This window comes from Podarcis vaucheri, assembly GCF_965113315.1.
Source record: "Podarcis vaucheri genome assembly, chromosome: 14".
NCBI lineage: Eukaryota > Metazoa > Chordata > Lepidosauria > Squamata > Lacertidae > Podarcis > Podarcis vaucheri.
The window spans coordinates 6,353,268-6,377,569 of record NC_138752.1 but is presented as its reverse complement, the minus strand read 5'-3'; the positions used below and the strand labels follow the sequence as shown (position 1 = coordinate 6,377,569).

The window sequence follows — 24,302 nt, the reverse complement described above, 5'->3', positions numbered from 1 at the left end:
TTGATTCTGGAAGGAAGAGAACCAAAAGAGGCTTGGACAAAAGGGGTCAGCCTCTTTTCTTTGGCCTTTGCCCCACCCCCGGCCAGCTGTCCATTGTCCTCCCTGACCAAGGGCGGGAGGCACCTGGCCAGTGAGCCCTCGCTTGGTGCCGCAAACCCCGCCTGTTATGTACTGAAGTTCTCATCCTGGGCCAGCAGGGGGATGCTGTAGATACTTTTCACTCGGGTCCACATATGCAAATAAGGGATTGAAAGTGACATTCAGTGATTGGATAGTTACAGAAAATGGTTACAGTTGCGTTGTAGTGGAGCTCTATATAAGCAGGCTGGCTGAATCCTTCAGTTCAATTCTGTTCTGGCCTGTGAATAAACAAGAGCTGTTTGAAGAATCGCTGTGTCGTCTGATATGTTCACCCACAACTTAACACCGCCCACCTGTGGGGAAGGGAGGGTGGAAATTATCACAATATAGTTCAGAGAAGGGGGGAGGGTGGGCAGGCTTCATTTCCTGTACCCATTTTGCAATACAGTATGTTTGAACTAAGATCAACCAAAACTGAGTGAACTACCACAGTATTTCATAAAACAAAACACACAACCTCACATTTTGATCTGTGCAAAATTGATCAAAGTTCAAAAAAACCATAAAAGGTTAGTTCCGTTATGGTCTTGGGTTAGGCTAGGGGTGGTTCTGCGCTGTTAGGCCTAAAAGAAAAGACCAACTCTGATTAAGGTGATGTTTCTTTGGGGCCAAAGAGGGGGAGACACTGAACTCCATTTTAAAGGTTAATCATTAATGAGCTGCTGATCCTCACTATGTATTGATGAGCAGGGGGGGCTATTCCTTTCCTTCCTGTGCCCACATCACACAGGAAAGCAGCCTCTCTTGTTGTGTAAAAAGGCAAAGAGATGAGAAGCTTCCTGATCTTTTCACTTCTGTTCCTTTCCTGCCTTGCTGTTAGTCCTGAGATTCCAAAGAACAGGAAGAAGAAAGGTGAGTTGCCAACTTTCCAGATTTTTAACATGCATCTGTGGAAACTGCGCTGTGGCCGTGCTGAGTAAATGGTAGATGCTGTATGAGGACAGATAATGGGAAAATTCGAAAAAATGTGGGTCTGCTTCGAGCGCAAGGTGGGCAGGATTGGGCTCACGTTCTCCCCGAATTGGTAACTCTTATAACAGGACTGAAGTGGCTTTGCAAAAGAAAAAGAAAAAAAGATTAGCACCCATAAGTATCTGCTCATTGGGAAACTGAGTACAGTCTTCTGTTACTAAGACTGAAATACTTGTGAAAATCTAGGCGACCTCAAGGTAGCTGAGCAAAGCCAGCCATAGCTGGATCGAGCAAGGCACATCTGCTTGCAATAGTTTAATCGTGTGTGTGTGTGTGTGTGTGTGTGTGTGTGTAATATTTGTGGTCTCAAGGAAAATCCCACATCTGGGCTCTCATTCTCAGCTCCCTTTTGTTCATCTGAGTTGCCTGAAGTAGCACAGCATCCTGTTCCTTTGAATCAAAGAGACCCTGGCAAAACATCCGTTTGTGGAAGATCATTGTAAAGCGAGGAGGGCTGCTGCAAGCTCTGGTGGTTTAACCAATAGGTTTATAAAGTAATGTTTTCATTGGTCTCCAAGTGGACGGAGGCCAACTTCAACATGGTGGGAGCAAATTTTGGATCACTGGGCCTGAGAGCCCAGACCACTCCTGGAGCCAACTGGGCAGTGGCGATGGAGGAGGAAACAGATGGAGGAGGTGGCAATTTGTAGCATGGTGGGGGAAGCGCAGTGGGGGGGGGGTCAGGTTAAGCATGTCTACACCATCACTTCTCAAAACAGCCCCTTCTGAAGACTATGTTTCCTTTGTAAAAACATTGCGACTGTATGACCCTCCTTGCATTGCCTCCCCTTATAGCAACATGGGTGCTTACACACAGGTGAATATGCCTACTGCAAGAATGGAGTGGTGCTTTTTTATTATTTTACCAGGAATATATTATTATTTTTTAGCTACTTTGAAGGCTTGGGACATGGGTGGCACTGTGGGTTAAACCACAGAGCTTAGGACTTGCCAATCAGAAGGTCGGTGGTTCAAATCCCTGCGATGGGGTGAGCTTCCGTTGCTCGGTCCCTGCTCCTGCCAACCTAGCAGTTCAAAAGCACATCAAAGTGCAAGTAGATAAATCGGGAAGGTAAACGGTGTTTCCGTGTGCTGCTCTGGTTCGCCAGAAGCAGCTTAGTCATGCTGGCCACATGACCCAGAAGCTGTACGCCGGCTCCCTTGGCCAATAAAGCGAGATGAGCGCCACAACCCCAGAGTCGTCTGCGACGGGACCTAATGGTCAGGGGACCCTTTACCTTTTTACTTTGAAGGCTTATTGGTGGAACAGCAGTCTAGAAATATTAGTAAAAAATTAATACCATGATTTTTTTTTTTTAAATACAGGATGTAAGTGACCATTGGGCAGCTCCAGAAAGGCTGCTTTTTGGTTTCGAACTCACTCCTGCACCAACAATTGCTTGCTCTCTTTTGCTCTCACTCTCCTGCTCTTATAGGAGGCTGAAGTAATAGCTCTGTAGGCTCAACACTTATAAGAATAATAATTTTATTATTTATACCCCACCCATCTGGCTGGGTTTCCCCAGCCACTCTGGGCGGCTCCCAATAGAGGACTAAAAACAGAATAAAACTTCAAACAGTAAAAACTTCCCTAAACACTTAAGTTGGAATGAGTCTGAAACCTGAATTTAGAAGAGTTTAGGAGCAGCCTTTTAGAGCGGGGGTGGGGATCGAATCTGAACAGCCAGCTTTCTCTGAATAGCCTCCACCTGCCCTGGTATCGTTTAACTCTTCCTTGTAGCTAAAGTTTTGATAATTTCTATTGCTGCTCATAACCCACCTTACCTGTTCAAATCTGCCAGTGGTTGTGATGTAATTGGCACAGCAATCAGTTCTGCTTAAACCATTTCTCAAGGGAAAAAGTCACCCCTTTACATCGACCTGTACTGGGTTTGGGGGTTTTCATGAAAACCATATGTACAACCCTCTAGCAAACAGAGGAGCCCCTTCGCTTCTGTCCTTTAACAGCAGTCCTGCTGAACCATGTGTTGAAATGGTCCCATTGCAAAAGGCATGATTGCAAAAGGATATTGCAAACTCTTTTTTTAAAAAATGCACCCACTTGCAAAGGGAATACCTACTTAAAAGAGCACACCTAATAAAACATCAACTTGTGTGCTGAATACACTATAGAGGTCAAGTCTAGTTTTGGTGAGGGTCAATTTAGTCTTGTTGATTTTCTGCAATTTGCAGGAAGCACATTCAAAATGGAGACTGCATACAGCACATAATGTAAGGTTATGCCACCCTGCAAGTAGGTTTGTATCAAAATGCGAACCAAATCAACCTCTTAGGGACATGGGTCTCTTTATTGCGTCGTGCTTGCCATTTCCATGAAGAACTGGATGTTCCAGGAGTGGTTTGTAACCACGTCAGTAAAAAAAGAGCCTTTTTTTTGGTAAGCCTTTAATAAAGTACAAGCTGCTTATTTGCAAATAGACAAGCTGAGCCGCAGAAAGTAGTCACTAGGCCTAGGAATGCCAACCTTTCTTTTTTTTTTGTAAATAATTTTTATTTGATTTCACAAGTGTAAAATTATAATAATATCAAATACATACTCAGATTTAGAGATTTCTCTGAATCTCAAGACTTCCCACCATCCCCTCCATGGGTCCTATATTGTCATCAATTTCAGCTGCATATTATTTCATCATCCAGATTTTAAGCCTATCCATATCATCCAAAGTATTTGTTACATTACTAGTGTTGTTAAAATCCTGCTATTGTTTTCATTTGCTTACAGTGGTCCCTTAAATAAATTATAAATCTTTCCCATTCTTTCTTGAAAGTTTTGTCTTGGTTCCTGAGCCTTCTGGTCAGCTTTGCCATTTTGGCGTAGTCCAACAGCTTAATATGCCATTCTTCTCTGGCAGGGACTTTGTCTTCTTCCCATCTCTGGGCTAGTAGCATCCGTGCGGCCGCCGTAGCATACATGAAAAGTCTTTTCTGCTCCTTTGGAATCTTGGTACCTGTTATTGTTGTTGTTTAGTCGTTTAGTCGTGTCCGACTCTTCGTAACCCCCTGGACCAGAGCACGCCAGGCACTCCTGTCTTCCACTGCCTCCCACAGTTTGGTCAAACTCATGCTGGTAGCTTCGAGAACACTATCCAGCCATCTCGTCCTCTGTCGTCCCCTTCTCCTTGTGCCCTCCATCTTTCCCACATCAGGGTCTTTCCCACGGAGTCTGCTCTTATCATGAGGTGGCCAAAGTATTGGAGCCTCAGCTTCACGATCTGTCCTTCCAGTGAGCACTCAGGGCTGATTTCCTTAAGAATGGAGAGGTTTGTTCTTCTTGCAGTCCATGGAACTCTCAAGAGTCTCCTCCAGCACCATAATTCAAAAGCATCAATTCTTCGGCGATCAGCCTTCTTTATGGTCCAGCTCTCACTTTCATATATCACTACTGGGAAAACCATAGCTTTTACTATACGGATCTTTGTTGGCAAGGTTATGTCTCTGCTTTTTAAGATGCTGTCTAGGTTTGTCTACAATTCCTTAAAAAAATGCTTCTGGTTTCTTTATAAAGGTTATTTTAAACATTTTTTTTTCATTTCATTATATATCATTTCCCAGAGTGCTTTTACTACCTTACACGTCCATTAGGAATGCTAACCTTTCAAACAGCATTGACCCCCCGCAAAAGCACACACTCTTGCAGTTTCCACCGAGACTGCTTTTTTCCAGCCAATAGCGGAATTCAGTGCTTTTCTCACTGCTAGCATGAAGCTCTTTCTCCGGTCTCCAGCTACAAATGCACACAAGCACAACACTCATTTCCCGTCCTAGCTCTGCCTGTGACGTGTAAGCTGCAGATACCAGTTGCTCAGAGTAGCCACCGGTCATCACAAGCCATTAAGCAAGCGACTGAGCTGTCGAAAAGCCAAGAGAGGTGGGCACCTCTCCACTCAGCGCAGCGCAGCAGCACCCCGTAATGCTCTTTTAATGAGAACTTTGGACCCAGCCCTCTCAGCCAGCTTTTATCTCTGACAGGCATAGCTGAACAGTGCTTGCTTAGCAACGGCAGCCATTCTTCTGTCAAATACCACACTCACTTTCACTATGGTTAATTGGAATGATGTTGCCCAGTGCCACAGTCATCAAGATGCTGAATTCTTTTTCCGATGGGTGGAGAAATGCAAAGAAAAGCAGGAGCAGGAGCAGGAGGAGAATGCTGGCTCCACGACAACATCTGAGAAATTGATTTTAGCGCCAATTAAAGATTTGTAGCTTCAGGAAAGTTAGGGGATTTTGCTTCCACCTTGCTTTTGTATACTGAAATGGATTAAATAGAATACAACCAGCTTCAAAATATTATTTCCCAAGGCCTGGAAAACACCCACACCTGCTTCTTAACAATTGTAGGGTGACTTTTGAAATTCTAAGCATTTGCCATTCCTCCATATTGCTGGTGGCTAAATAGATAGCATTACCCACAGGCATTTCACAGGTGGAAATAGAAAGGATTACAGTGGTGCCTCGCAAGACGAAATTAATTTGTTCTGCAAGTTTTTTTGTCTAGCGAATTTTTCGTCTTGCGAAGCGCGGTGTTGGAAAAGTTTTGGAAAAGCTTCAAAAATCACCAAAAACCTCAAAAAAGGCTACCACACCGCGTTCTGTGAGTTGCTCCTCGAAGTCAAGTCGCAACTGTATTAACGGTGTTAAGAAAAAGGAAACAAACTTGCAAAAAACGCAAGACGTTTTCATCTTGCGAAGCAAGCCCATAGGGAAATTTGTCTTGCGAAGCAGCTCAAAAACCGCAAAACCCTTTCGTCTAGCGAGTTTTTCGTCTTGCGAGGCATTCGTCTTGCGGGGCACCACTATACTGCCTCCCTCCTCGCACATTTGAGGTGGGGAAAGCTCATTTACATTGGATATGTTGTTGTTGTTTTAATGCAGTAGTAGCCTGTCCTCAACTGGTTTCAAAGTCAAGAGTGTTGAATATATACTAGGACAGGGGATGAGGAACCTGGAATTGGGTTCCAACTCCCATCAGTCCCTGTCAGTACAGCAAAAGGTCAGGGATTGTGGGAATTTCAGCCCTGCAGCATCAGGAGGTCCACAGCTTTCCCATCCCTGATCTGGAGGCTGCTTTTCAAAGTGCGAGGCACACATTTGGCACCTGCTTTGAGGGTTCTGCTCTGGAAAAAAAGGAAACAGAAATAGCGCCTGAAATATACTCAGAGTCGCAAAGTGATTTCATGCTCTTTATTCAGCTCATAGTGGTGAGGAGGAATGAATGAATGTCCCCTCACAGTATCTGCTTTATATACACTATTTACACAATGGGCTGCACATGATTGGCTAATTCCGGAATTCTACTGTAAGCCAATCAGGTTGTGGATTCACTTCTATCTGGAGCATGATTGGGTGGTTCCTGCCAACCAATCATACTGCTGCATTGTTCTAGGACCAATCAGACTGCTGCCTTCTGAATCCTATTGTTCTAGGACTAATCAGACTGCTGCAATTTGGATCCTATTGTTCTAGGACCAATCAGACTGCTGCAGTTTGGATCCTATTCAACTCAGTACATAACACCCCTCCCCTCTAAGTTCCAGTCCTGCCCGGGAGGTCGCATTCATAGTCCTCAAGGTATGCCGGCAGCCTACGTGTGCGTTGCGGCCTGGGGTGTTCTCTGGTCCGGGCTCCAGGTTCTGGCTCGTGTTCCAAGGATGCTGGCTGTGATGCGGCTGTTTGGTCTGGTGCAACCGGCTCGCTCCGTCGTGCTTCTGGTTCCGATGTCCTTTCGGCCTCACGGGTTCTCTCTGTATTTACTGATTCTGCCTCTCCTGCTGGCCCCTCCTGCTCTATGGGCCTCACTGCCCCGCTGTTCCCTTGGGACTCCTCTGACCTGTCCTCCTCCTGGGTTTCTCCCGGGAATCGTCGCCGTATCTGGTCGCAGTGGCGGCGCCAGCATTGTCCCCCATCCGTTAGCACCTCGTACAACACGGGGCCAGTGACCCTGGTGACTGTGGCGGGTACCCATGCTGGGCCTGCCCCAAAATTCTTTGCGTACACTGGGTCCTGGGCCTCGAAGGTCCGGGGGTTCCTGCCTTTCCCCACCACTACCTCATCCTGAGCTCTATCGGGGTGAAGGCGGTCCAATCTGATTGCAAGGCGCCGACCCATTATTAGTTCAGCGGGGCTCCGGCCAGTCGTTGAGCTGGGGGTGCTGTGCTGTGCTAGAAGGAATGTGGCAAGGCGGTACTCCCAGTCCCCTTGCGTCATGCGGCGAAGGGTGTCCTTGGTGGTCCGCACCATGCGTTCTGCTTGGCCATTGGTGGCAGGGTGGAACGGCGCCGAACGGATGTGGCGGATGGCGTTCTGTGCTGTGAAGGTTTGGAATTCTCCTGACGTAAATGCAGTCCCGTTGTCTGAGACAAGAGTGTCAGGGAGCCCGTGGGTTGCAAACAGCCTGCGTAGTACCCGGATGGCTGCGGACGTGGAAGTGGACGGTACCAGTGCGACTTCCAGCCATTTGGTGTAGGAGTCTACCACTATGAAGAATGTTTTCCCCTGAAAGGGGCCAGCAAAATCCACATGCAGGCGTGACCATGGTGCTCGGGCAGACTCCCAGGACTGGACTGGGGCCCTTGGGGGATCTGGGCGGGATTCTTGGCAGGCCTGGCAGTGTTTGACCCAGGCTTCTATCTCTCCATCCATCCCCGGGCACCACACATAACTCCTGGCAAGGGCCTTCATTCTTACTACCCCTGGATGTGTCTCGTGTAGGGCTGTGAGGACCCTTTTGCGGAGCGGCTGGGGAACAACGACTCTGCTTCCCCATAACAGGCACCCCTTGTGGGCCGACAGTTCATGTTTGCGGGTTGTGTAGCCGGCGAATTCTGGCCCAGGGCTGCTGCTGGGCCATCCCCTCCACACCCAGTCCAGGACCCGGGAGATGACCCTATCTTTCTTGGAATGGTGGGCAACTTCTGGTGCCTGGATGGGGCGGTCAGGAAGCAGCTCCAGGCTCATAACCTCTTGTGCAGGTGCTGGGTCAGGGCCTGTTTCCGGTAGTGGTAGCCTGCTGAGGGCGTCCGCATGGCCCATCGCCTTCCCAGGTCAGTGAATCAGTGCATACTGGTAGCTGGCAAGGAAAATTGACCACCTGAGGACGCGAGGAGACAGCACTTGGGGGGTCTGCTTTTCGGGGGCAAACAAGCCAAGCAACGGCTTGTGGTCAGTCACCACGGTGAAGGGCCGCCCGTACAAGAAATCATGGAATTTTTTTACTCCCTTCGCGATTGCCAGACCCTCCTTGTCAATTTGCGAGTAGTTCCGCTCGGTTGCGTTGAGTGTCTGGGAAAAGTACGCCACCGGTACCTCTCTTCCATCCGGGAGTTGGTGCCCCAGGACAGCGCCAATGCCATAGGGTGAGGCGTCGCATGCTAGCACCACTGGCAGCCTCTCATCGAAGTGTGCCAAGACAGAGTTTGAGACAAGCAAGTCCTTGACTGCCTGGAATGCGGCCTCCTGGCGCTGGCCCCACACCCAAGGGGCCCGCTTGTCCAGGAGTCTGTGTAGGGGCTCCGCTACCGCAGCCTTGTGGGGAAGGAAGGAATGGTAAAAGTTCAATAGTCCCAAGAAGGCCTGAAGTTCAGTCTTGCTCTTGGGCGCTGGGGCGTCGCAAATGGCCCGTACCTTGTCCCCAGTCGGGTGGACCCCTTCTGCGTCCACCATAAATCCCAGAAAGTCCACCTGAGGCACTCCTAGTAGACATTTTTCCCGCTTCACCTTGAGACCCGCCGTCTGGAACGGTGCAGAACGGTGCGGAGGCGGTCCTCGAACTCCTCTGGTGTGGGCCCGGCAATCAACACATCATCGAAGAAGGGGGTGACGCCAGGAATCCCTTTAAGGAGAGAGTCCATTAGATTCTGGAATATGCCTGGTGCCACGCTGACCCCGAATTGCAGCCGCTTTACCCTGAACGCTCCTCTGTGCGTCACAATCGTCTGTGCCTCTGCTGTGGCCTCATCTACTGGCAGCTGTTGATATGCTTGGGCCAAGTCCAGCTTGCCAAAAATTTTCGACCCAGCCAGGGTGGCAAGGACATGGCTGACCACTGGCACTGGGTATGCGTGGGCCGTGAGGGCCTTGTTTATGGTACATTTGTAGTCTGCGCAGATGCGGACCGAACCATTAGGTTTGACGGGTGTGACAATTGGGGTTTCCCAGGGGGCATTAGGCACTGGCTCCAGCACTCCTTGCTCCACGAGTCAGTCCAATTCCTCGTCTATACGGGGTTTCAAGGCAAACGGGACCCGGCGGGCCTTGAGCCTGACCGGTCGTACTGTGGGGTCAAGCTGTAGCGCAATGGGGGGGCCCGTATACTGTCCCAATTTCCCGTCGAAAACCCCTGGAAATTCCTTGCATATAGCGTCCACGTCCACTTGTAAGCTAGTGTGGTTCACCCCAGTGACAGCTAGCCCCAGTGGTCCAAACCATGCCAATCCCAGTAAGCTAATGTAGGGGCCCTTGACCACAAGCAAGTCCAGTTGCCGCGTCCGCCCTCGGTATTGCACCCTGAAGGTCCCCACCCCCATTGTGGGGACCTTACGTTTCTGGAAGTCCCGTAGGGTGAATGGGGCCGGCCTGAGTTTGGGACCCCCAGTAGGACACAGTTTCCTTAAGGTCCTTGCCGAGATTATGGATAGAGTTGAACCCGTGTCAAGCTCCATGCGGCATGGGGCCCCCTCTATCTGCACCTCTACATAAATTTTCTCTACGTTGGGGTGGGGCAACTGGTATACCTGGCAGTCCGTGAGCTCCGTCGAGTTGCCTTGGTGCGTTGGGCCCCGGGACCTGGGGCTCTTGGGTTGGTCATCTGATGTCTGGTGTCGGGTGGGCCGAGCCCGACACACCCGGGCGATGTGTCCCGATTTTCTGCACTGCCTGCACTCTGCGTTGCGGAAACGGCAGGTCCTCCTCTCGTGACTCTCCCCGCAGCTTGCGCAGTTTCCTCGTCGAGGCAGCTGTGGTTTGTGCGCTGCTTGAGTGCGCTGCTGTACTCGGTGCACTTCCTCCCTGTCGGATCCTGAGTCGTCGGTGAGGTCTTCGTGGTGGACCCTCGGTTGGGATGGCAGGCTCGGCCGTGCCTCTTGCGTCGACCTCTCGGCAGCTTCCGTTGCCAGTGCCTCCTCCAGAGCGACCTGGAACGTTAGGTCCTTCTTAGCGTAGAGGCGTCGTTGCAGCTTCTCATCCTTCAGGCCACCGACGAGGCGGTCACGAAGCATATTCTCCAGCTCTGAGAAGTTGCAGAACCGGGCGGCTTGGCGGAGAGAGGTCACAAACCCAGTTATGGTTTCCCCAGGGGCTTGTCGCTTTGCGTAGAAGGCATTTCGACGAGCCACCACTGAGGGCTGCGGCGAAAAGCGCCCCTTCAGCTGTTCCATTATTGTTTTGTATGGAACAGTAGCGACATCTTCAGGCGCAAGGAGAGCCCGGGCGATTTCAAACGTCTCCTCTCCGCAGACGCTGAAGAATATCGCCCTCTTCTTGGCGTCTTCTTCGTCGGTGACCCCTTTGGCTTCTAGGAGGAAGGTGAAACGGGAGGCGTACGCTTCCCAGTCTCCAGATGCTGGGTTGAATGGCGAGAAGCTGCTGTTGGCTGCCATTCTGGGTTCCTTGTGTCCCGGAGCTGAAGCCTGCATACACGGTGCGAGGCAGCGGTGCGGCAGGTGGCGGTGCTGCGGTGCTGTGTGTGGCAGTCAGCTCAGCGGGATCCCACCTTCGTCGCCAGTGAAATATACTCAGAGTCGCAAAGTGATTTCATGCTCTTTATTCAGCTCATAGTGGTGAGGAGGAATGAATGAATGTCCCCTCACAGTATCTGCTTTATATACACTATTTACACAATGGGCTGCACATGATTGGCTAATTCCGGAATTCTACTGTAAGCCAATCAGGTTGTGGATTCACTTCTATCTGGAGCATGATTGGGTGGTTCCTGCCAACCAATCATACTGCTGCATTGTTCTAGGACCAATCAGACTGCTGCCTTCTGAATCCTATTGTTCTAGGACTAATCAGACTGCTGCAATTTGGATCCTATTGTTCTAGGACCAATCAGACTGCTGCAGTTTGGATCCTATTCAACTCAGTACAAAACAGCGCCGCAACCCCAGAGTTGGTCACGACTGCACGACTGGACCTAATGGTCAGGGGTCCCTTTACCTTTACTCCTGAGCAGGTGCAGAGTGCATTTCCCTCACTGCTGAAGGACTCCAGAGAGTCCTCTGTAAAATGAAATCTGGAAGGGGAGGAGGGTCGGAAGATGGAGCCTTTGAAACCCTGGACAGAAGAGGCCACATGTTCACATGGCAACAGTTGCTTGCAAATCCCTCACCTTGACACTCTCAACTACAAGGTTTGTTCAGGAGACATTGGGGCTGCAATAAGATTGCACCCAAATTTTCACTGACTGTTTTAAAAACATGCACGTGTTTTCGGGTTTCTTTGTCGCTTTGCCAAACTGCTTTCACTGGGGCTGTTTACCAGATAACACTTATCTAAAAAGCACCTCCAGGCGACAGAAAACAAATGAGAAATGCCAGCCAGAAGGAAACACAAGTCTGGAATTCTGTTTTCTCTCCGCCCCACTGCCCTGTATATTGCGAGATGATTTTGCAGCTTGGTCTTCTGGTGCTGAATGTGCAAAATGAATAAATGGTTGACACGACATGGCTTCTCCAAGGGGATCCTCTCCCCTTCCTTAGCATTTCAGAAAGAGAGAAACCACACCTTTGGCAAAGGTTAGGCTGGGCCTCGGGGAAAACGCTTGGCACCAGGCAGCTCTGCCTGCAACCATTTCCGATCAGCATAAGTACGTTTTTCATGGCAGTCACTGACAAGAGTGACAGAAGGGCCCAGCTCCAGGCATTTGCCAAGGCTGCCTCGTGAAGGCCACCCATTTGCCAGTGGCACTGAGTAAACTATTTCCTGACGGGGCCTGATGTGGATAAGCAACTAATCAGTGTTTTCCTACTCCATGGCGGAAGAAGAATAGGGCCACAGCAACAGTCCATCCAATAAACTGGTGGGACATTTGGCCCCAGAAGTGGCTCAGCCATAGGACAGTGTTGCTTTGGGTACAGAAAGAGCAGCACTTGGAGAAATGAATGCTGGAAGCAAACAGCCTAAGAAACTCAAAAAAGAATCTTTTGCTTAGTGCCAGGCGTGAGTCCTGTGAAGCAAAAGGAACTGTTTCTTTGCCATCTTCCATCCCTTTTTTCAAAATGTGCCAAAGGCTGGAGGTTTTCTGCAGACCCAAGGCTCAGGTACAGTTACCAGTTACTTAAACAGCATTAGGGTGCAATGAAGGGCATTGCATATCTTTAAAACAACAACAGGTGCAGCTGTTTTTTACATTATGTATCTCTCGCTAAAAAAAAGAAACCACTTTGGAACAGTAGCTGAATCGCTGTGGGAGTACCAGGAAACAGCAGACAGAGAGAACCCCTCTGGGCAGTAGCCTAAGCAGACTTTTGTGATTAATGTAACCCTTGAACATGCCATACTGTAAAGGACTTTTCAATATGAACGCATTCTGGTCATAACTCCAGGGACTCCGTTTATGGCCAGATGAGGACTGGTTTGTTTTCATTAAACCTTTTGTAGCAGGAGAATGTGCTGAGATTGGAAGGATGAGATTTCCCAGAACCTGACATCCTGTCCTTCCCTTCTCCTCTTCCTCTTTCACAAACAAGGTGGACACATGGATTGAATTAAGCGGAGCTGAATTTGCCATTCACCTCCACCACATCCCTCCCAGGGCCTCAGACTCTCTCCATTCAATTATTCCAAATTCTGCCAACAAGAAATACTAGCTAGAATGTGTGAAATATTCCCCCCTAGTTAATTATGAATGGAGGGACTTAATTTCTCCCTTGGTCTTCAGGCTCTAAATTCAATTATTCCAAAACCTGCAAATAAGAAATACTCACTAGAAATGCGTGTGTGAAGTTTTCACCCTAGTTAATTATGAATAGAGGGATTTAATAGCAACCCAGCAGTAAATAAGTACTGTACACTCCTTGAATTAATATCTTCCCCAGGCCTGAGAGTGTCTCTTTCTAGTCAGGAACAGTCTTCCCAGAGTACAAGCTGAGCAACAGGAACCAAAAACTGGGCACTATTAAAGACAACAGAGAGTGAGACATCTGCATCATATGAACAAAGGCTGTACTACTGGGCACTGAACCAAGGGAGTGTCCTCTCAAAGCCTAATAAGCGAGCCACTGGGCTTTGGAAGGAGACATGAGCTTCTGACTGGGTCCTCCAGTCCTGGAGTCCTCCCTCCTCCTTCCCAAAGCCTAGTTAGTGCTTTTCCAGCTTTGGGAAGGAGGCACAAGGACTGGGGTGGGGCTGCCAAATTTTGGCCTCACACAGGGCACCATAGTATCCAATTCCACTGCTGCCAATGCACATTTGCTCCAATATAAATTAAATGGAGTTCAATGAGGCACAGGTCACTGGGTTCAGGATTTCAGCATAGTTCTACAGGTGAGGTATGTTACTTTTATGCTCATTTAACAGATGGGGAAGTAAGCCTGAGAAAGAGTGATAGCTGATGCAAGTAGTCCCAGGCCCCAGTTAACTCATGAAGGCATTCCACTCCAAACAGGGACAGGCAGCCTTTTCCTGCTGAAGGTGCCGGAATTACCCTTGAAGGTAATCATAAAATAAGTGGAGAATGTGCTGTGTCTGCAGAACCAATGAGTGTGTGGCAGTTAGGGGTGGGCACAATTCTGCCCCCCTTCTTTGTGCCCATTACACAATTTTGACCTCTTCACGGCCATTTTAGACAGTCAGAGGAGCTGGGTGCCAATGTCTTCTTGGAAGGCCTACTGTGGGCTGGTGGGGCTGAGATGTTTGATGCCCCACAAGTGCAAGAAAACAGCATGTATGGAAGACAATGAGCCCAGAGCTCTTCTCCTTCACATGCTAAATTTCTATGCATCAGGGACGTCTTTCCTTTCTTCACATATACAACACTGTCAGCAAGCCTGAAGAGGTTGAGTCCATGCATCATTCTAACACTTAGTTCAGCTGACTGCACAAACTGGAATTAACCTTTGGGTAAGGAGAGGTGATGGGGACCACCAAAGGTCATGCATTAATGTTTAACTAAGTGTTTGCTATGCTTCCTTTCCAAAGGTTGTACTATTAAGAGCCCCAGGAGGAGATACATTTTTCCACCTCACTTTTTAAAAGGCTCGGATACATATAAAGTGGACGCTCCGTACGGGATGCATGTTCTCAACCTGCAGCGGCTCACCTGCGCACACATGAGTTGCAGTTCGACACTTCTGCGCATGCACAAAGCTCGATTTAGTGCTTCTGCGCATGCACGCCCGCCAAAACCTGGAAGTAACCCGTTCCGGTACTTCTGGGTTTTGGCGGTCCATAACCCGAAAAAACGCAACCTGAAGCGTCTGTAACCTGAGGTATGACTGTAGATTCCAAATCCTTTAAAATTCATACATAATAGTTACACTTTGCCTTCAAACAGCTCTTTAACATAGTTACGCTCTGTCACATTATTTCACAGTAATCCTCATAACAACCCTCTAACGTGGGTGAGCACCATGAGCCTACAGGATCAGGCCAGTGGAACCATCTAGTCCAGCATCCTGTTCTCACAACAGCCAGCCAGGTACTGACAAAAATAGAGTGGCTTGCCAAATTATTGGAGTACTACAATATATCCAAAACAATGGGAGAAATTGGAAGGATCTCAAAAGAGAAGATAGACAGGGACTGGAAGAAAAATCTCTTTGACCCATGCCTGCCAATCACAAGACAAACAGAAGTGTAGATGACCCTTGACTCTGCAGAAGGCAACTTCCTATGTCCAACAATCAACACACCAGCAGTGAGGCCCCAGGCGCAGGTGCCTCAAACTCTGCTTAAAAAAACCAAAAACTTCCCCCTCTGCAAAAAAAAGGAACGAAGATACCCCAGTACAAGCAGCATTTCCACTCTACAGCTCCCATGTCTTGCCTTGATGAAATAATACATTTTTTAATGAACATTGTGTGCCCATTTCCTAGAATGATTGGCAGCACAGAAAGCTGGAGGATATTTTCATTCTCCGGGCTAACAACACGCAGTTTATATCAAGGAAAACACAGGAGAGAGAAATATAAATATGTACCAATGGGAATTATGGTACCAATTCACGCTTACCCACGGTGGCATGAAGCACTTTCCCCAAGGTGTGATCACACCCTGCTCTGACAATCTGTGTGTGAAGGAGCCATGACTGGAGATTGGGGGGGGGGTCATATGCGTGGGGGTGGGAAAACCTTGTCCTCAGCTGCTCTTGTCCCAAGGGGCTGGGCTCAATCTGAAGGGCTCAAGGGACAAAAGGGGAGATTTTGGTTGCTGAGTGCAATTTGGAAATGGAACCAATTATTTCCCAATTCTATTAAATTTTGTATTTAAAACATTTCAAAACCTCTCTTCTGACACGTTTTAAAAATAAAACTGGTTGGCTTGTGGAATACAGTCGTACCTTGGTTGTCAAACAGAATCCTTTCCCAAAGTCCGTTCGACTTCCACAACATTCAAAACCCAAGGCATGGCTTCTGGTTGGCTGATTGGCCCCGGAAACAATGGCAACAACCAAAGCAGACGTTCAGCTTCCAAAAATACGTTTGCAAACCAGAACACTAAACTTCAGGGTTTGCGGCATTCTGAGTACCAAGGCGACTGTATATCATACCCTCCAACATGCTGCAGAGGAAAATCAGGACACACATCTTTTGGGGCCATGTCCTCACTGAAGCCAGAACATGACATCCCAGAATCTAATCAGAAGCCAGGATGGCTTCTGTAATTCCAGGGTGCCCCAGTCAAATCAGGAAATTTAATTAACAACAACAACACACACAGAGATAGGTAGCCGTGTTGGTCTGCCATAGTCAAAATAAAAAAATTCCTTCCAGTAGCACCTTAAAGACCAACTAAGTTAGTTCTTGGTATGAGCTTTCGTGTGCATGCACACGAAAGCTCATACCAAGAACTAACTTAGTTGGTCTTTAAGGTGCTACTGGAAGGAATTTTTTTATTTTAACACACACACAGAGAGAGAGAGAGAGAGAGCGTAGTTCTTGATCTTGTTTGCTTTTTGTTTATTGAGGCATGCCAAGGTCAACCCCCAAATGCCAATGCCTTTGTGAGTCAAAGATATTCATCGTTCAAACCCTGTGGTTTTCCCTAGGTGGGGCAGCCCTGCCTATTTGTCCCAGGCTTGCTCAACTGCTTCCCAAAATTTTAAACAAAGTGGCTTAGACCTCAAGATCACTTAGGAGGGGGCAAGTTTACCGCCTCCTCCCAGCAGCGGCCCCCACCCCACTCAAGGGCAGTGAGTTCAAGTCTGCTGAGTGGGCTCAAAGCACCAACCTTTTGGCCAATGGCAGCTGATGTCCCCCAGACCTGGTGGGGCTGCTAGAAGGTCCCAAGGGCATGGCCAAGTTGCTCTGGTTTTCTCTCCATCCTCAGTACTCTTAGAATCATAGAATCATAGAGTTGGAAGAGACCACAAGGGCCATCGACTCCAACCCCCTGCCAAGCAGGAAACACCATCAGAGCACTCCTGACATATGGTTGTCAAGCCTCTGCTTAGAGACCTCCAAAGTAGGAGACTCCACCACACTCCTTGGCAGCAAATTCCACTGTCAAACAGCTCTTACTGTCAGGAAGGTCTTCCTAATGTTTAGGTGGAATCTTCTTTCTTGTAGTTTGGATCCATTGCTCTGTGTCCGCTTCTCTGGAGCAGCAGAAAACAACCTTTCTCCCTCCTCTATATGACATCCTTTTATATATTTGAACATGGCTATCATATCACCCCTTAACCTCCTCTTCTCCAGGCTAAACATGCCCAGCTCCCTTAGCTGTTCCTCATAAGGCATCGTTTCCATGCCTTTGACCATTTTGGTTGCCCTCCTCTGGACACGTTCCAGTTTGTCAGTGTCCTTCTTGAACTGTGGTGCCCAGAACTGGACACAGTACTCCAGGTGAGGTCTGACCAGAGCAGAATACAGTGGCACTATTACTTCCCTTGATCTAGATGCTATACTCCTATTGATGCAGCCCAGAATTGCATTGGCTTTTTTAGCTGCCGCGTCACACTGTTGGCTCATATCAAGTTTGTGGTCAACCAAGACTCCTAGATCCTTTTCACATGTACTGCTCTCAAGCCAGGTGTCCCCCATCTTGTATTTGTGCCTCTCATTTTTTTTTGCCCAAGTGCAATACTTTATATTTCTCCCTGTTAAAGTTCATCTTGTTTGTTTTGGCCCAGTTCTCTAATCTGTCAAGGTCATTTTGAAGTGTGATCCTGTCCTCTGGGGTGTTAGCCACCCCTCCCAGTTTGGTGTCATCTGCAAATTTGATCAGGATGCCCTTGAGTCCATCATACAAGTCGTTGATAAAGATGTTGAATAAGACAGAACCCTGTGGCACCCCACTAGTCACTCTTCTCCAGGATGAAGAGGAACCATTGATGAGCACCCTTTGGGTTCGGTCAGTCAGCCAGTCAGTCTTGATTCTGACTTGCAGCAGCTCCCCAGGGTTTCAAATGGAAATCTTTCCCAAGTTGCACTTGAGCATTTCTGCCTGCAGAGCAAGTGTTCTACCACTGAGGTATTGGCCTTTCTGTTATGTACTGAAGTTCTCACCCTGGGCCAGCAGGGGGATACTGTAAATAGTTATGCAAATGAAGGATCGAAAGTGACGTTCAGTGATTGGATAGTTTGTATGCAAATGAAGGATCGAAAGTGACGTTCAGTGATTGGCTAGTTACAGAAAATGGTTACTGTTGCATTCTAGTGGAGTTTTAGAAAGTTGCAACAGTTACGTTGTTCTGGAGCTCTATATAAGCAGGCTGACTGAGCTCTTCAGTTTAGTTCTGTTCCAGCTTACAAATAAAGAGCTGCTTTGGAAGAATCGCTGTGTCATCTGATATGTTCGCCCACAACTTAACACTTTCCTCTAAAAAGTAAGGTTCTAGTCCTCATGGTTCTACATAAATAGGAAGCAGCTGTATGCCGAGTCAGACCCTTGGCCCACCTGACTCAATAATGTCAGCACTAACTGGCAGCATCTCCCCCAGGGTTTCAGCCTTATTTGGAGATGCTATGCCAGGAACTGGACTTGAGACCTTCTGCATATGCTCTCCCATGAATCTGTAGGCCCTTCCCACGAGGGACTTGGCAGCGCCCCCTCTGCACCCCCCCCCCATAAAGAAGCTGTTGTAAGAATTCTGGTGCTATGCATGAGGCATCCAAAACAACCGAGAGTATCGCATAAATGCTAATTATTAATACCTCTGTGGTCAATTAAAGTGAAACTTTCACCCATGTTTTTTATCTTGTCCATTTGCAGCTTTCATTTGGCAATAAAAATGTTCAGGAAAGCACTAAAAAAAAATTCCCATTACGCTGCAAAATATTTTAAGAGTGTTTGTTGGCTCAGGCATTTCAAGATGGTGCTGAGCTGTCAATTATGTTTCCAGTTTAGAGGAATACTGTGGTTCTCTGACCTAGATTTCAGGGATTTTTACTGATTTGTGATTGTGGTTCCCTGTTGTATTTATTGTACTGTATTTCCTATCTGACCCTGTGGCTGGCACACCTAGTGACCTTAGGGGGCGAGGACGAGGGGGGCGGGGGAGCCGTTTCTTCAAAGAGATGCCACTAATCAGATTGTACCCTGTACACTCACAGTATTCTATGAATGTTTTGAAATTTACCTCAGTGTCTTTCCTGGAACAGTTGCTGAAATTAATTTCCTGGCTGGTTCAATGACTATTCATTCCAGCTGATTGAAAGCACATACAGAAAGAAACCCAAGCTTTAGGTGGAAGAGTTTTAGTTGCAGAATATCCTTCTCCCTTTGCATCTAGGCAAAGCAATGTGGAGACACAGACGAGCCTTTTGGAATGCATTGTCTTTAAGGCAATGCTGCGATTAAAGACCATTTTTATCCCTAATTTGTACAGTTCTTGGGCATGTAGGGTGACGTGCTCCACCCCATCAGACCAGCCCAGAAGGGCTGATATCCGGCTGCAAAAAAAGCGCATTTGTGTGCCAAGGCAGGTCATGGAAGCTATTATTAGCTCTAATTAGCACACCCACGAGCATCTCCACCTGCAGAGCAGTGGCACTCAAGGTGAGGGAACGGCAGAGATGCTCTCAGATCTTGGAAGGCAACTCAGAAGCAGCTCACAAGTGGCTGGGAGTCTGTCTAACACAGGTCTCACCAGTATATAACTTGGGGCATTTAACTCAAAGGACCTCAGCAGCAGAAAGGGATCCATGTGAGCATTCAAATGATGACTATTTAAACCTGTCCCAATCCTTTCTCCAGCTCAGCCAAGGAGAGACAGAGAACCACTGAGTTTTGCCCTTCATGGGGAAAATTTGTTCAACTGTACATTTACAGGTTGAGTGGCAGGGCTTTTTTCAGCCGGAACACACCAGAAACACAGTTCCAGCACCTCCCAGCTGGGCGCCATTGCCATTATAAGAGAACAAGGGAGGCGTTCATGGTGAGTTCCCGCAACTCTTTTTCTAGAAAAATAGCACTGTTGAATGGGAATGGGAAGTCCCCAAAGTCAAGATAATGGAATTCCACTCACGTAACTCTATAACTCTATAAGGGACGCGGGTGGCGCTGTGGGTTGAACCACAGAGCCTAGGGCTTGCCGATCAGAAGGTCGGCGGTTCAAATCCCTGTGACGGAGTGAGCTCCCGTTCCTCGGCCCCAGCTCCTGCCAACCTAACAGTTCAAAAGCACGTCAAAGTGCAAGTAGATAAATAGGTGGGAAGGTAAACGGCATTTCTGTGCGCTGCTCTGGTTCACCAGAAGCAGCTTAGTCATCCTGGCCACAAGACCCAGAAGCTGTACGCCAGCTCCCTTGGCCAATATAGCGAGATGAGCGCCGCAACCCAAGAGTTGGCCACAACTGGACCTAATGGTCATGGGTCCCTTTATCTTTAACTCTATAACAGGAAGGTGGAGTCCAACATTTGGGAACCCACAGCCTCCGCCACCAATCCCTACTTGGAGCAGGGGCCTCTGAAGGAGGCATTTGTCACCTTGACAATTATCAAAATTACCAGGATGTAAAAGGCATGTCTTGTTACCAGCTAATAAAGGTTTTTGGTTGTTTTAAAAAACATTTCTAAAAATTTGAAGGGACAGCAAAAGAGGATAACTTATTAAGGCATACGTAGGTTGTTAACTGGCTCCAGAATATGTGTGTCTGAAGAACACCTATCAGGTGATATTTGGCTACAGCTTTGGCGCATGAACTTTGCTATGCCACACTGTGTCGTGTTAAAAGAAAAGCAGGATAAAATGATGTTTTGATGGTGTCCTATCCTAGCCAAAATTCAGAACTTTTACAGTACTAATTCAGATAAGCTCTGAAGATGGTGACAAGATAAATACATTTGTTCTGAAAGTGCAGAGTGATTTATAGACTGGAGTAAAGTCAGAAGGGAGATATCAATCATGTCTGGAGTAGACAGACCAACTGTCTCACGAACTGTTACTCTAAATAATAACAAAAAGCCTTGTCCACAAAGGAATGGCATTCCTTTGTGCTGAATTTAATTGTGGCAGAGAGGTTGGTAATCACGATTCATAAACATTTGTCACTGGGTGATGAATGTAGAGTCAGTCAGTCAGTCAGTCAAGTTTATTGCTTATAGCCAAAGGCTGCTGCAATGTATATATTGTCATTCAATAAAATATATACTAATTTGATACAAAAACTTAAAACATTTATATTGGATGAATGTAGAGGGAGCTTCGTGAGTATCCTGATATTATTAAAATTAACACGTTCTCTAAAATTGAGGGAAGGGTTTATTAAGAAACATGCTTTGTCTTCAGAATTGGTTTCCTTTTCATTTGCTTTTGGGAACTGTAGTTACGGTGATACTCATTGTGTTGGTTCTTTACTCTGTTTTTGATCAACAATTGTATTATTACAACTGCATAATGGCTTTATCATTAAGCAACTTTGTCACTGTCTGGCTTTAAAAAAATGAGACGCAAATACAGATATGCAATGATCTGTGAATATCTGTGAACACAGCATCTAATTGAGAGACTTTGCTGCCACAAGATCTGGTGAGGACCACTCAGATGGCTTTCTTTAAGGCTAAACAAAGTGATGGAGTACAATAAGGCTATCCATGCCTATTGGCCATGAGGACGATGTACTACGTCCAGTACTGAAGGCAGGAGACCTCTGAATACCATCGCATTTGGATAGAAACTGTTTCTCAGGCGGCTATTCCTAGTCTTTATTAACCCTGTACCTTCTTCCAGAAGGCAGAAGCTGAAAGAGATCATTTCCAGGGTGTGCACTATCCTGCGCTATCTCTGCAGCTTTCTTATGACACCTGGAAGCATAGATTTGATCCGAGGTGGGAAGAGTGCACCCAATTATTCTCTCCGCAGTCTTTACAACCTTGGACAGCATTGTTTTTTCCTCTCAGTGTTTTAACTAACTAAAGGGAAAGGGGGGGGAATGTTTTGGGTATCAAGCAATAAGGACATATGAAGAGTTTGCTGGATCAGGCCAGTGGCCCACCGAGTCCAGCATCCTGTTCTCACAGCTGCCAAAAAGATGATTGTGGGAAACCCCCAAGCAGGATTCGAGGACAAGCGCCCTCTTCCCTCCTGTGGCTTCCAGCAACTGGTCTTTAGAGGCATCGCCATCATGGCTAGTAGCCATTGATAGCCTTGTCTTCCAGAAGTCTGTCCAGTCCTCCTCTAAAACAAATGTTGCTTGTGGCACAGTCCGCATTGCAGACTGCAGATCCAGAAATGCGCCTTCCGTGCCTTCCCCATCTTGTGCAACTTCCAAGCTTTCAACAAGTGCCAATAGAGTGAAAGTGTTCGCGAGGTCAGCAAGCATAAAAACCAGCATTGCCAGTGAAAGTGGGCAGCAGAGCTAAGAGTAAGAAGGACCTAAGGAAATCAGGCACTGAGGAGAAGTGGGTGCCCTCAAACGCTGCAGAGGTTAGTTGATTAATTGCCTTGATTAATAGTAATTGTTCCAGGTCCTTTTGGAGCACTATTCCCTCCTCCTCCCCTCTGTAGTAAATTAAAAGCTTTCAGTTATTAATTGCACCTATACATCAAGAAAGGTTGTAGTTGTCTTCCCGGGTTGTGACTGAACGTTACTTATAGGCCTCAGGACCCCCTTTGGGCAGAGAACAGAACAGGAGTGTGCAACATCAGGACCTCCGATTGGCAGGAGTATGAAGACTCTGGATTGGCCAGGCCTGGTATGGATCCTCAGTTGCCTGATCCAGACCATTACTTCCATCAAACAGCAATAACAGACAGTGAATCTCCTGTTTGGGAAGGATTTGGCCATGACTGCCCACCACCCTGTCTTAGCCTCAAGAAGCATATTTTTTTGTATTGTAATTTTATGTTGTGAACCACCATGAGATCTACAGGTATAGGGCAATATACAAATTTAATAAATAGTAATAATAATAACAACAACAATGCTAAAAACAAGCCCCTGTGCATCTGTCACAGGATAACTTGGGGAGAGGGTAGGACCCCATTTCAAACCAAAACGAGGTGAGCTTCAAAAGGTGCTGGAAAAAATGTATGTTTTATGCATAAACAAATTGCAATTTACCCCGCCCCCAAATGACAAAATAACTCCTCATTCAGGAGACAACGGAGACAATTGCCTCAGATGAAGAGGGGTTGCAATCAAAGCACATCCCATTCTCTTGGGCACCTTCTGAGTTGGGCATCCTTGCCTTTTTGGTACTCCAGGATCCCTGTAGGGTTGCCATATGTCCTCTTTTTGCAGGACACACCCTCTTTTTCATGGGTATGTAAAACGAGAGTCGTTATAGCAATCTATAGTTAAAAGACGAAGTCGGCAAAAGTGTCCTCTTTTTTGCTCTTCAAAATATGGCAACCCTAGCACCTCTCCCTGCCTCCTTCCCTCCCTCTCAAAGTGGCCCCTGGTCTCCTTAAACCCTTTGGGTCTCTCTCTGTTTAGTAAATAAGCACCTGCCTGTGCATTGATAACAGTTTCCAGAGAGGTGGCAGCTGTTGTTGCAAAAACAAGAAAGGAGTCTTGAGGCACTTTAAAAGGCCAGCAGTTGATAACAGATTTTGGCTATAATCCACTTCTTCAAAGCCCCGGTACTTTCCAAAAAGAACCCCTGAGATAGTTGCATTCCATCAGGGATGAATTTAGGCTCTGGACTTCAAGCCCTCTTCTTGAGACCAGGAATGGGAGATCTGTGGGGCAATCCCCTCGCTTCCCTCAGCCCCAGCCAGCATGGCCAGTGGTCAGGAATGATGGAAGTCAGAGCCCAACAACATCTGGAGGAATCCCACAGCTTCCTTAGGTGTCTTGGACTGGCTGGATGCAGAGGAATGGTGGAAGGAACCAGCTGAGGAACTCCCAAGGGAAGAAGGCTCAGAGCACGGGGAATGGTGGTGGGAAAACAATGAGGGAGAAGAGGGAGAAGACTGAGAAGAGGCAGCAGGGCATGGTGAACAGGGAGCGTCTATGGCAGAGAGCTTCCCAGTAGTGATGTATGGAAGTGAGAGCTGGACCATAAAGAAGACTGATTGCGGAAGAACTGATGCTTTTGAATTATGGTGCTGGAGGAGACTCTTGAGAGTCCCATGGACTGCAAGAAGATCAAACCTATCCATTCTGAAGGAAATCAGCCCTGAGTGCTCACTGGAAGGACAGATCATGAAGCTGAGGCTCCAATACTTTGGCCACCTCATGAGAAGAGAAGACACCCTGGAAAAGACCCTGATGTTGGGAAAGATGGAGGGCACAAGAAGAAGGGGACGACAGAGGACGAGATGGTGGGACAGTGTTCTTGAAGCTACCAGCATGAGTTTGACCAAACTGCGGGAGGCAGTGGAAGAGAGAAGTGCCTGGCGTGCTCTGGTCCAGGGGGTCACGAAGAGTCGGACACGACTAAACGACTAAACAACAACAACATGGCAGAGAGAAGTTCAGAATCAGGGCCAAAAGCCAAAGCAGGCAAGTGGGAGGAGGGCGACCCAGAGGCAGAGGTGAGTCCAGCTGGCAAAGAGTCACAGGTGTCTCCCTCTCCTGCTGCAAGAAGCTCCCTCCCCCCCCCCCCCCAGTGTCTAAGAACAAG

General features: G+C 47.6%; 1 protein-coding gene across 1 annotated transcript in view; it reads left to right on the top strand.

The window, feature by feature from the left end:
- Positions 1–835: 835 nt before the first annotated feature.
- LIPC (lipase C, hepatic type) overlaps positions 836–24,302 on the top strand; it is a 54,527-nt gene continuing 31,060 nt past the window's right edge. The window contains exon 1 of the mRNA XM_082198621.1: positions 836–993. Coding sequence (XP_082054747.1) covers positions 909–993 — 85 coding nt within the window. The 5' untranslated portion in view covers positions 836–908. The remainder of the gene's footprint in view (positions 994–24,302) is intronic.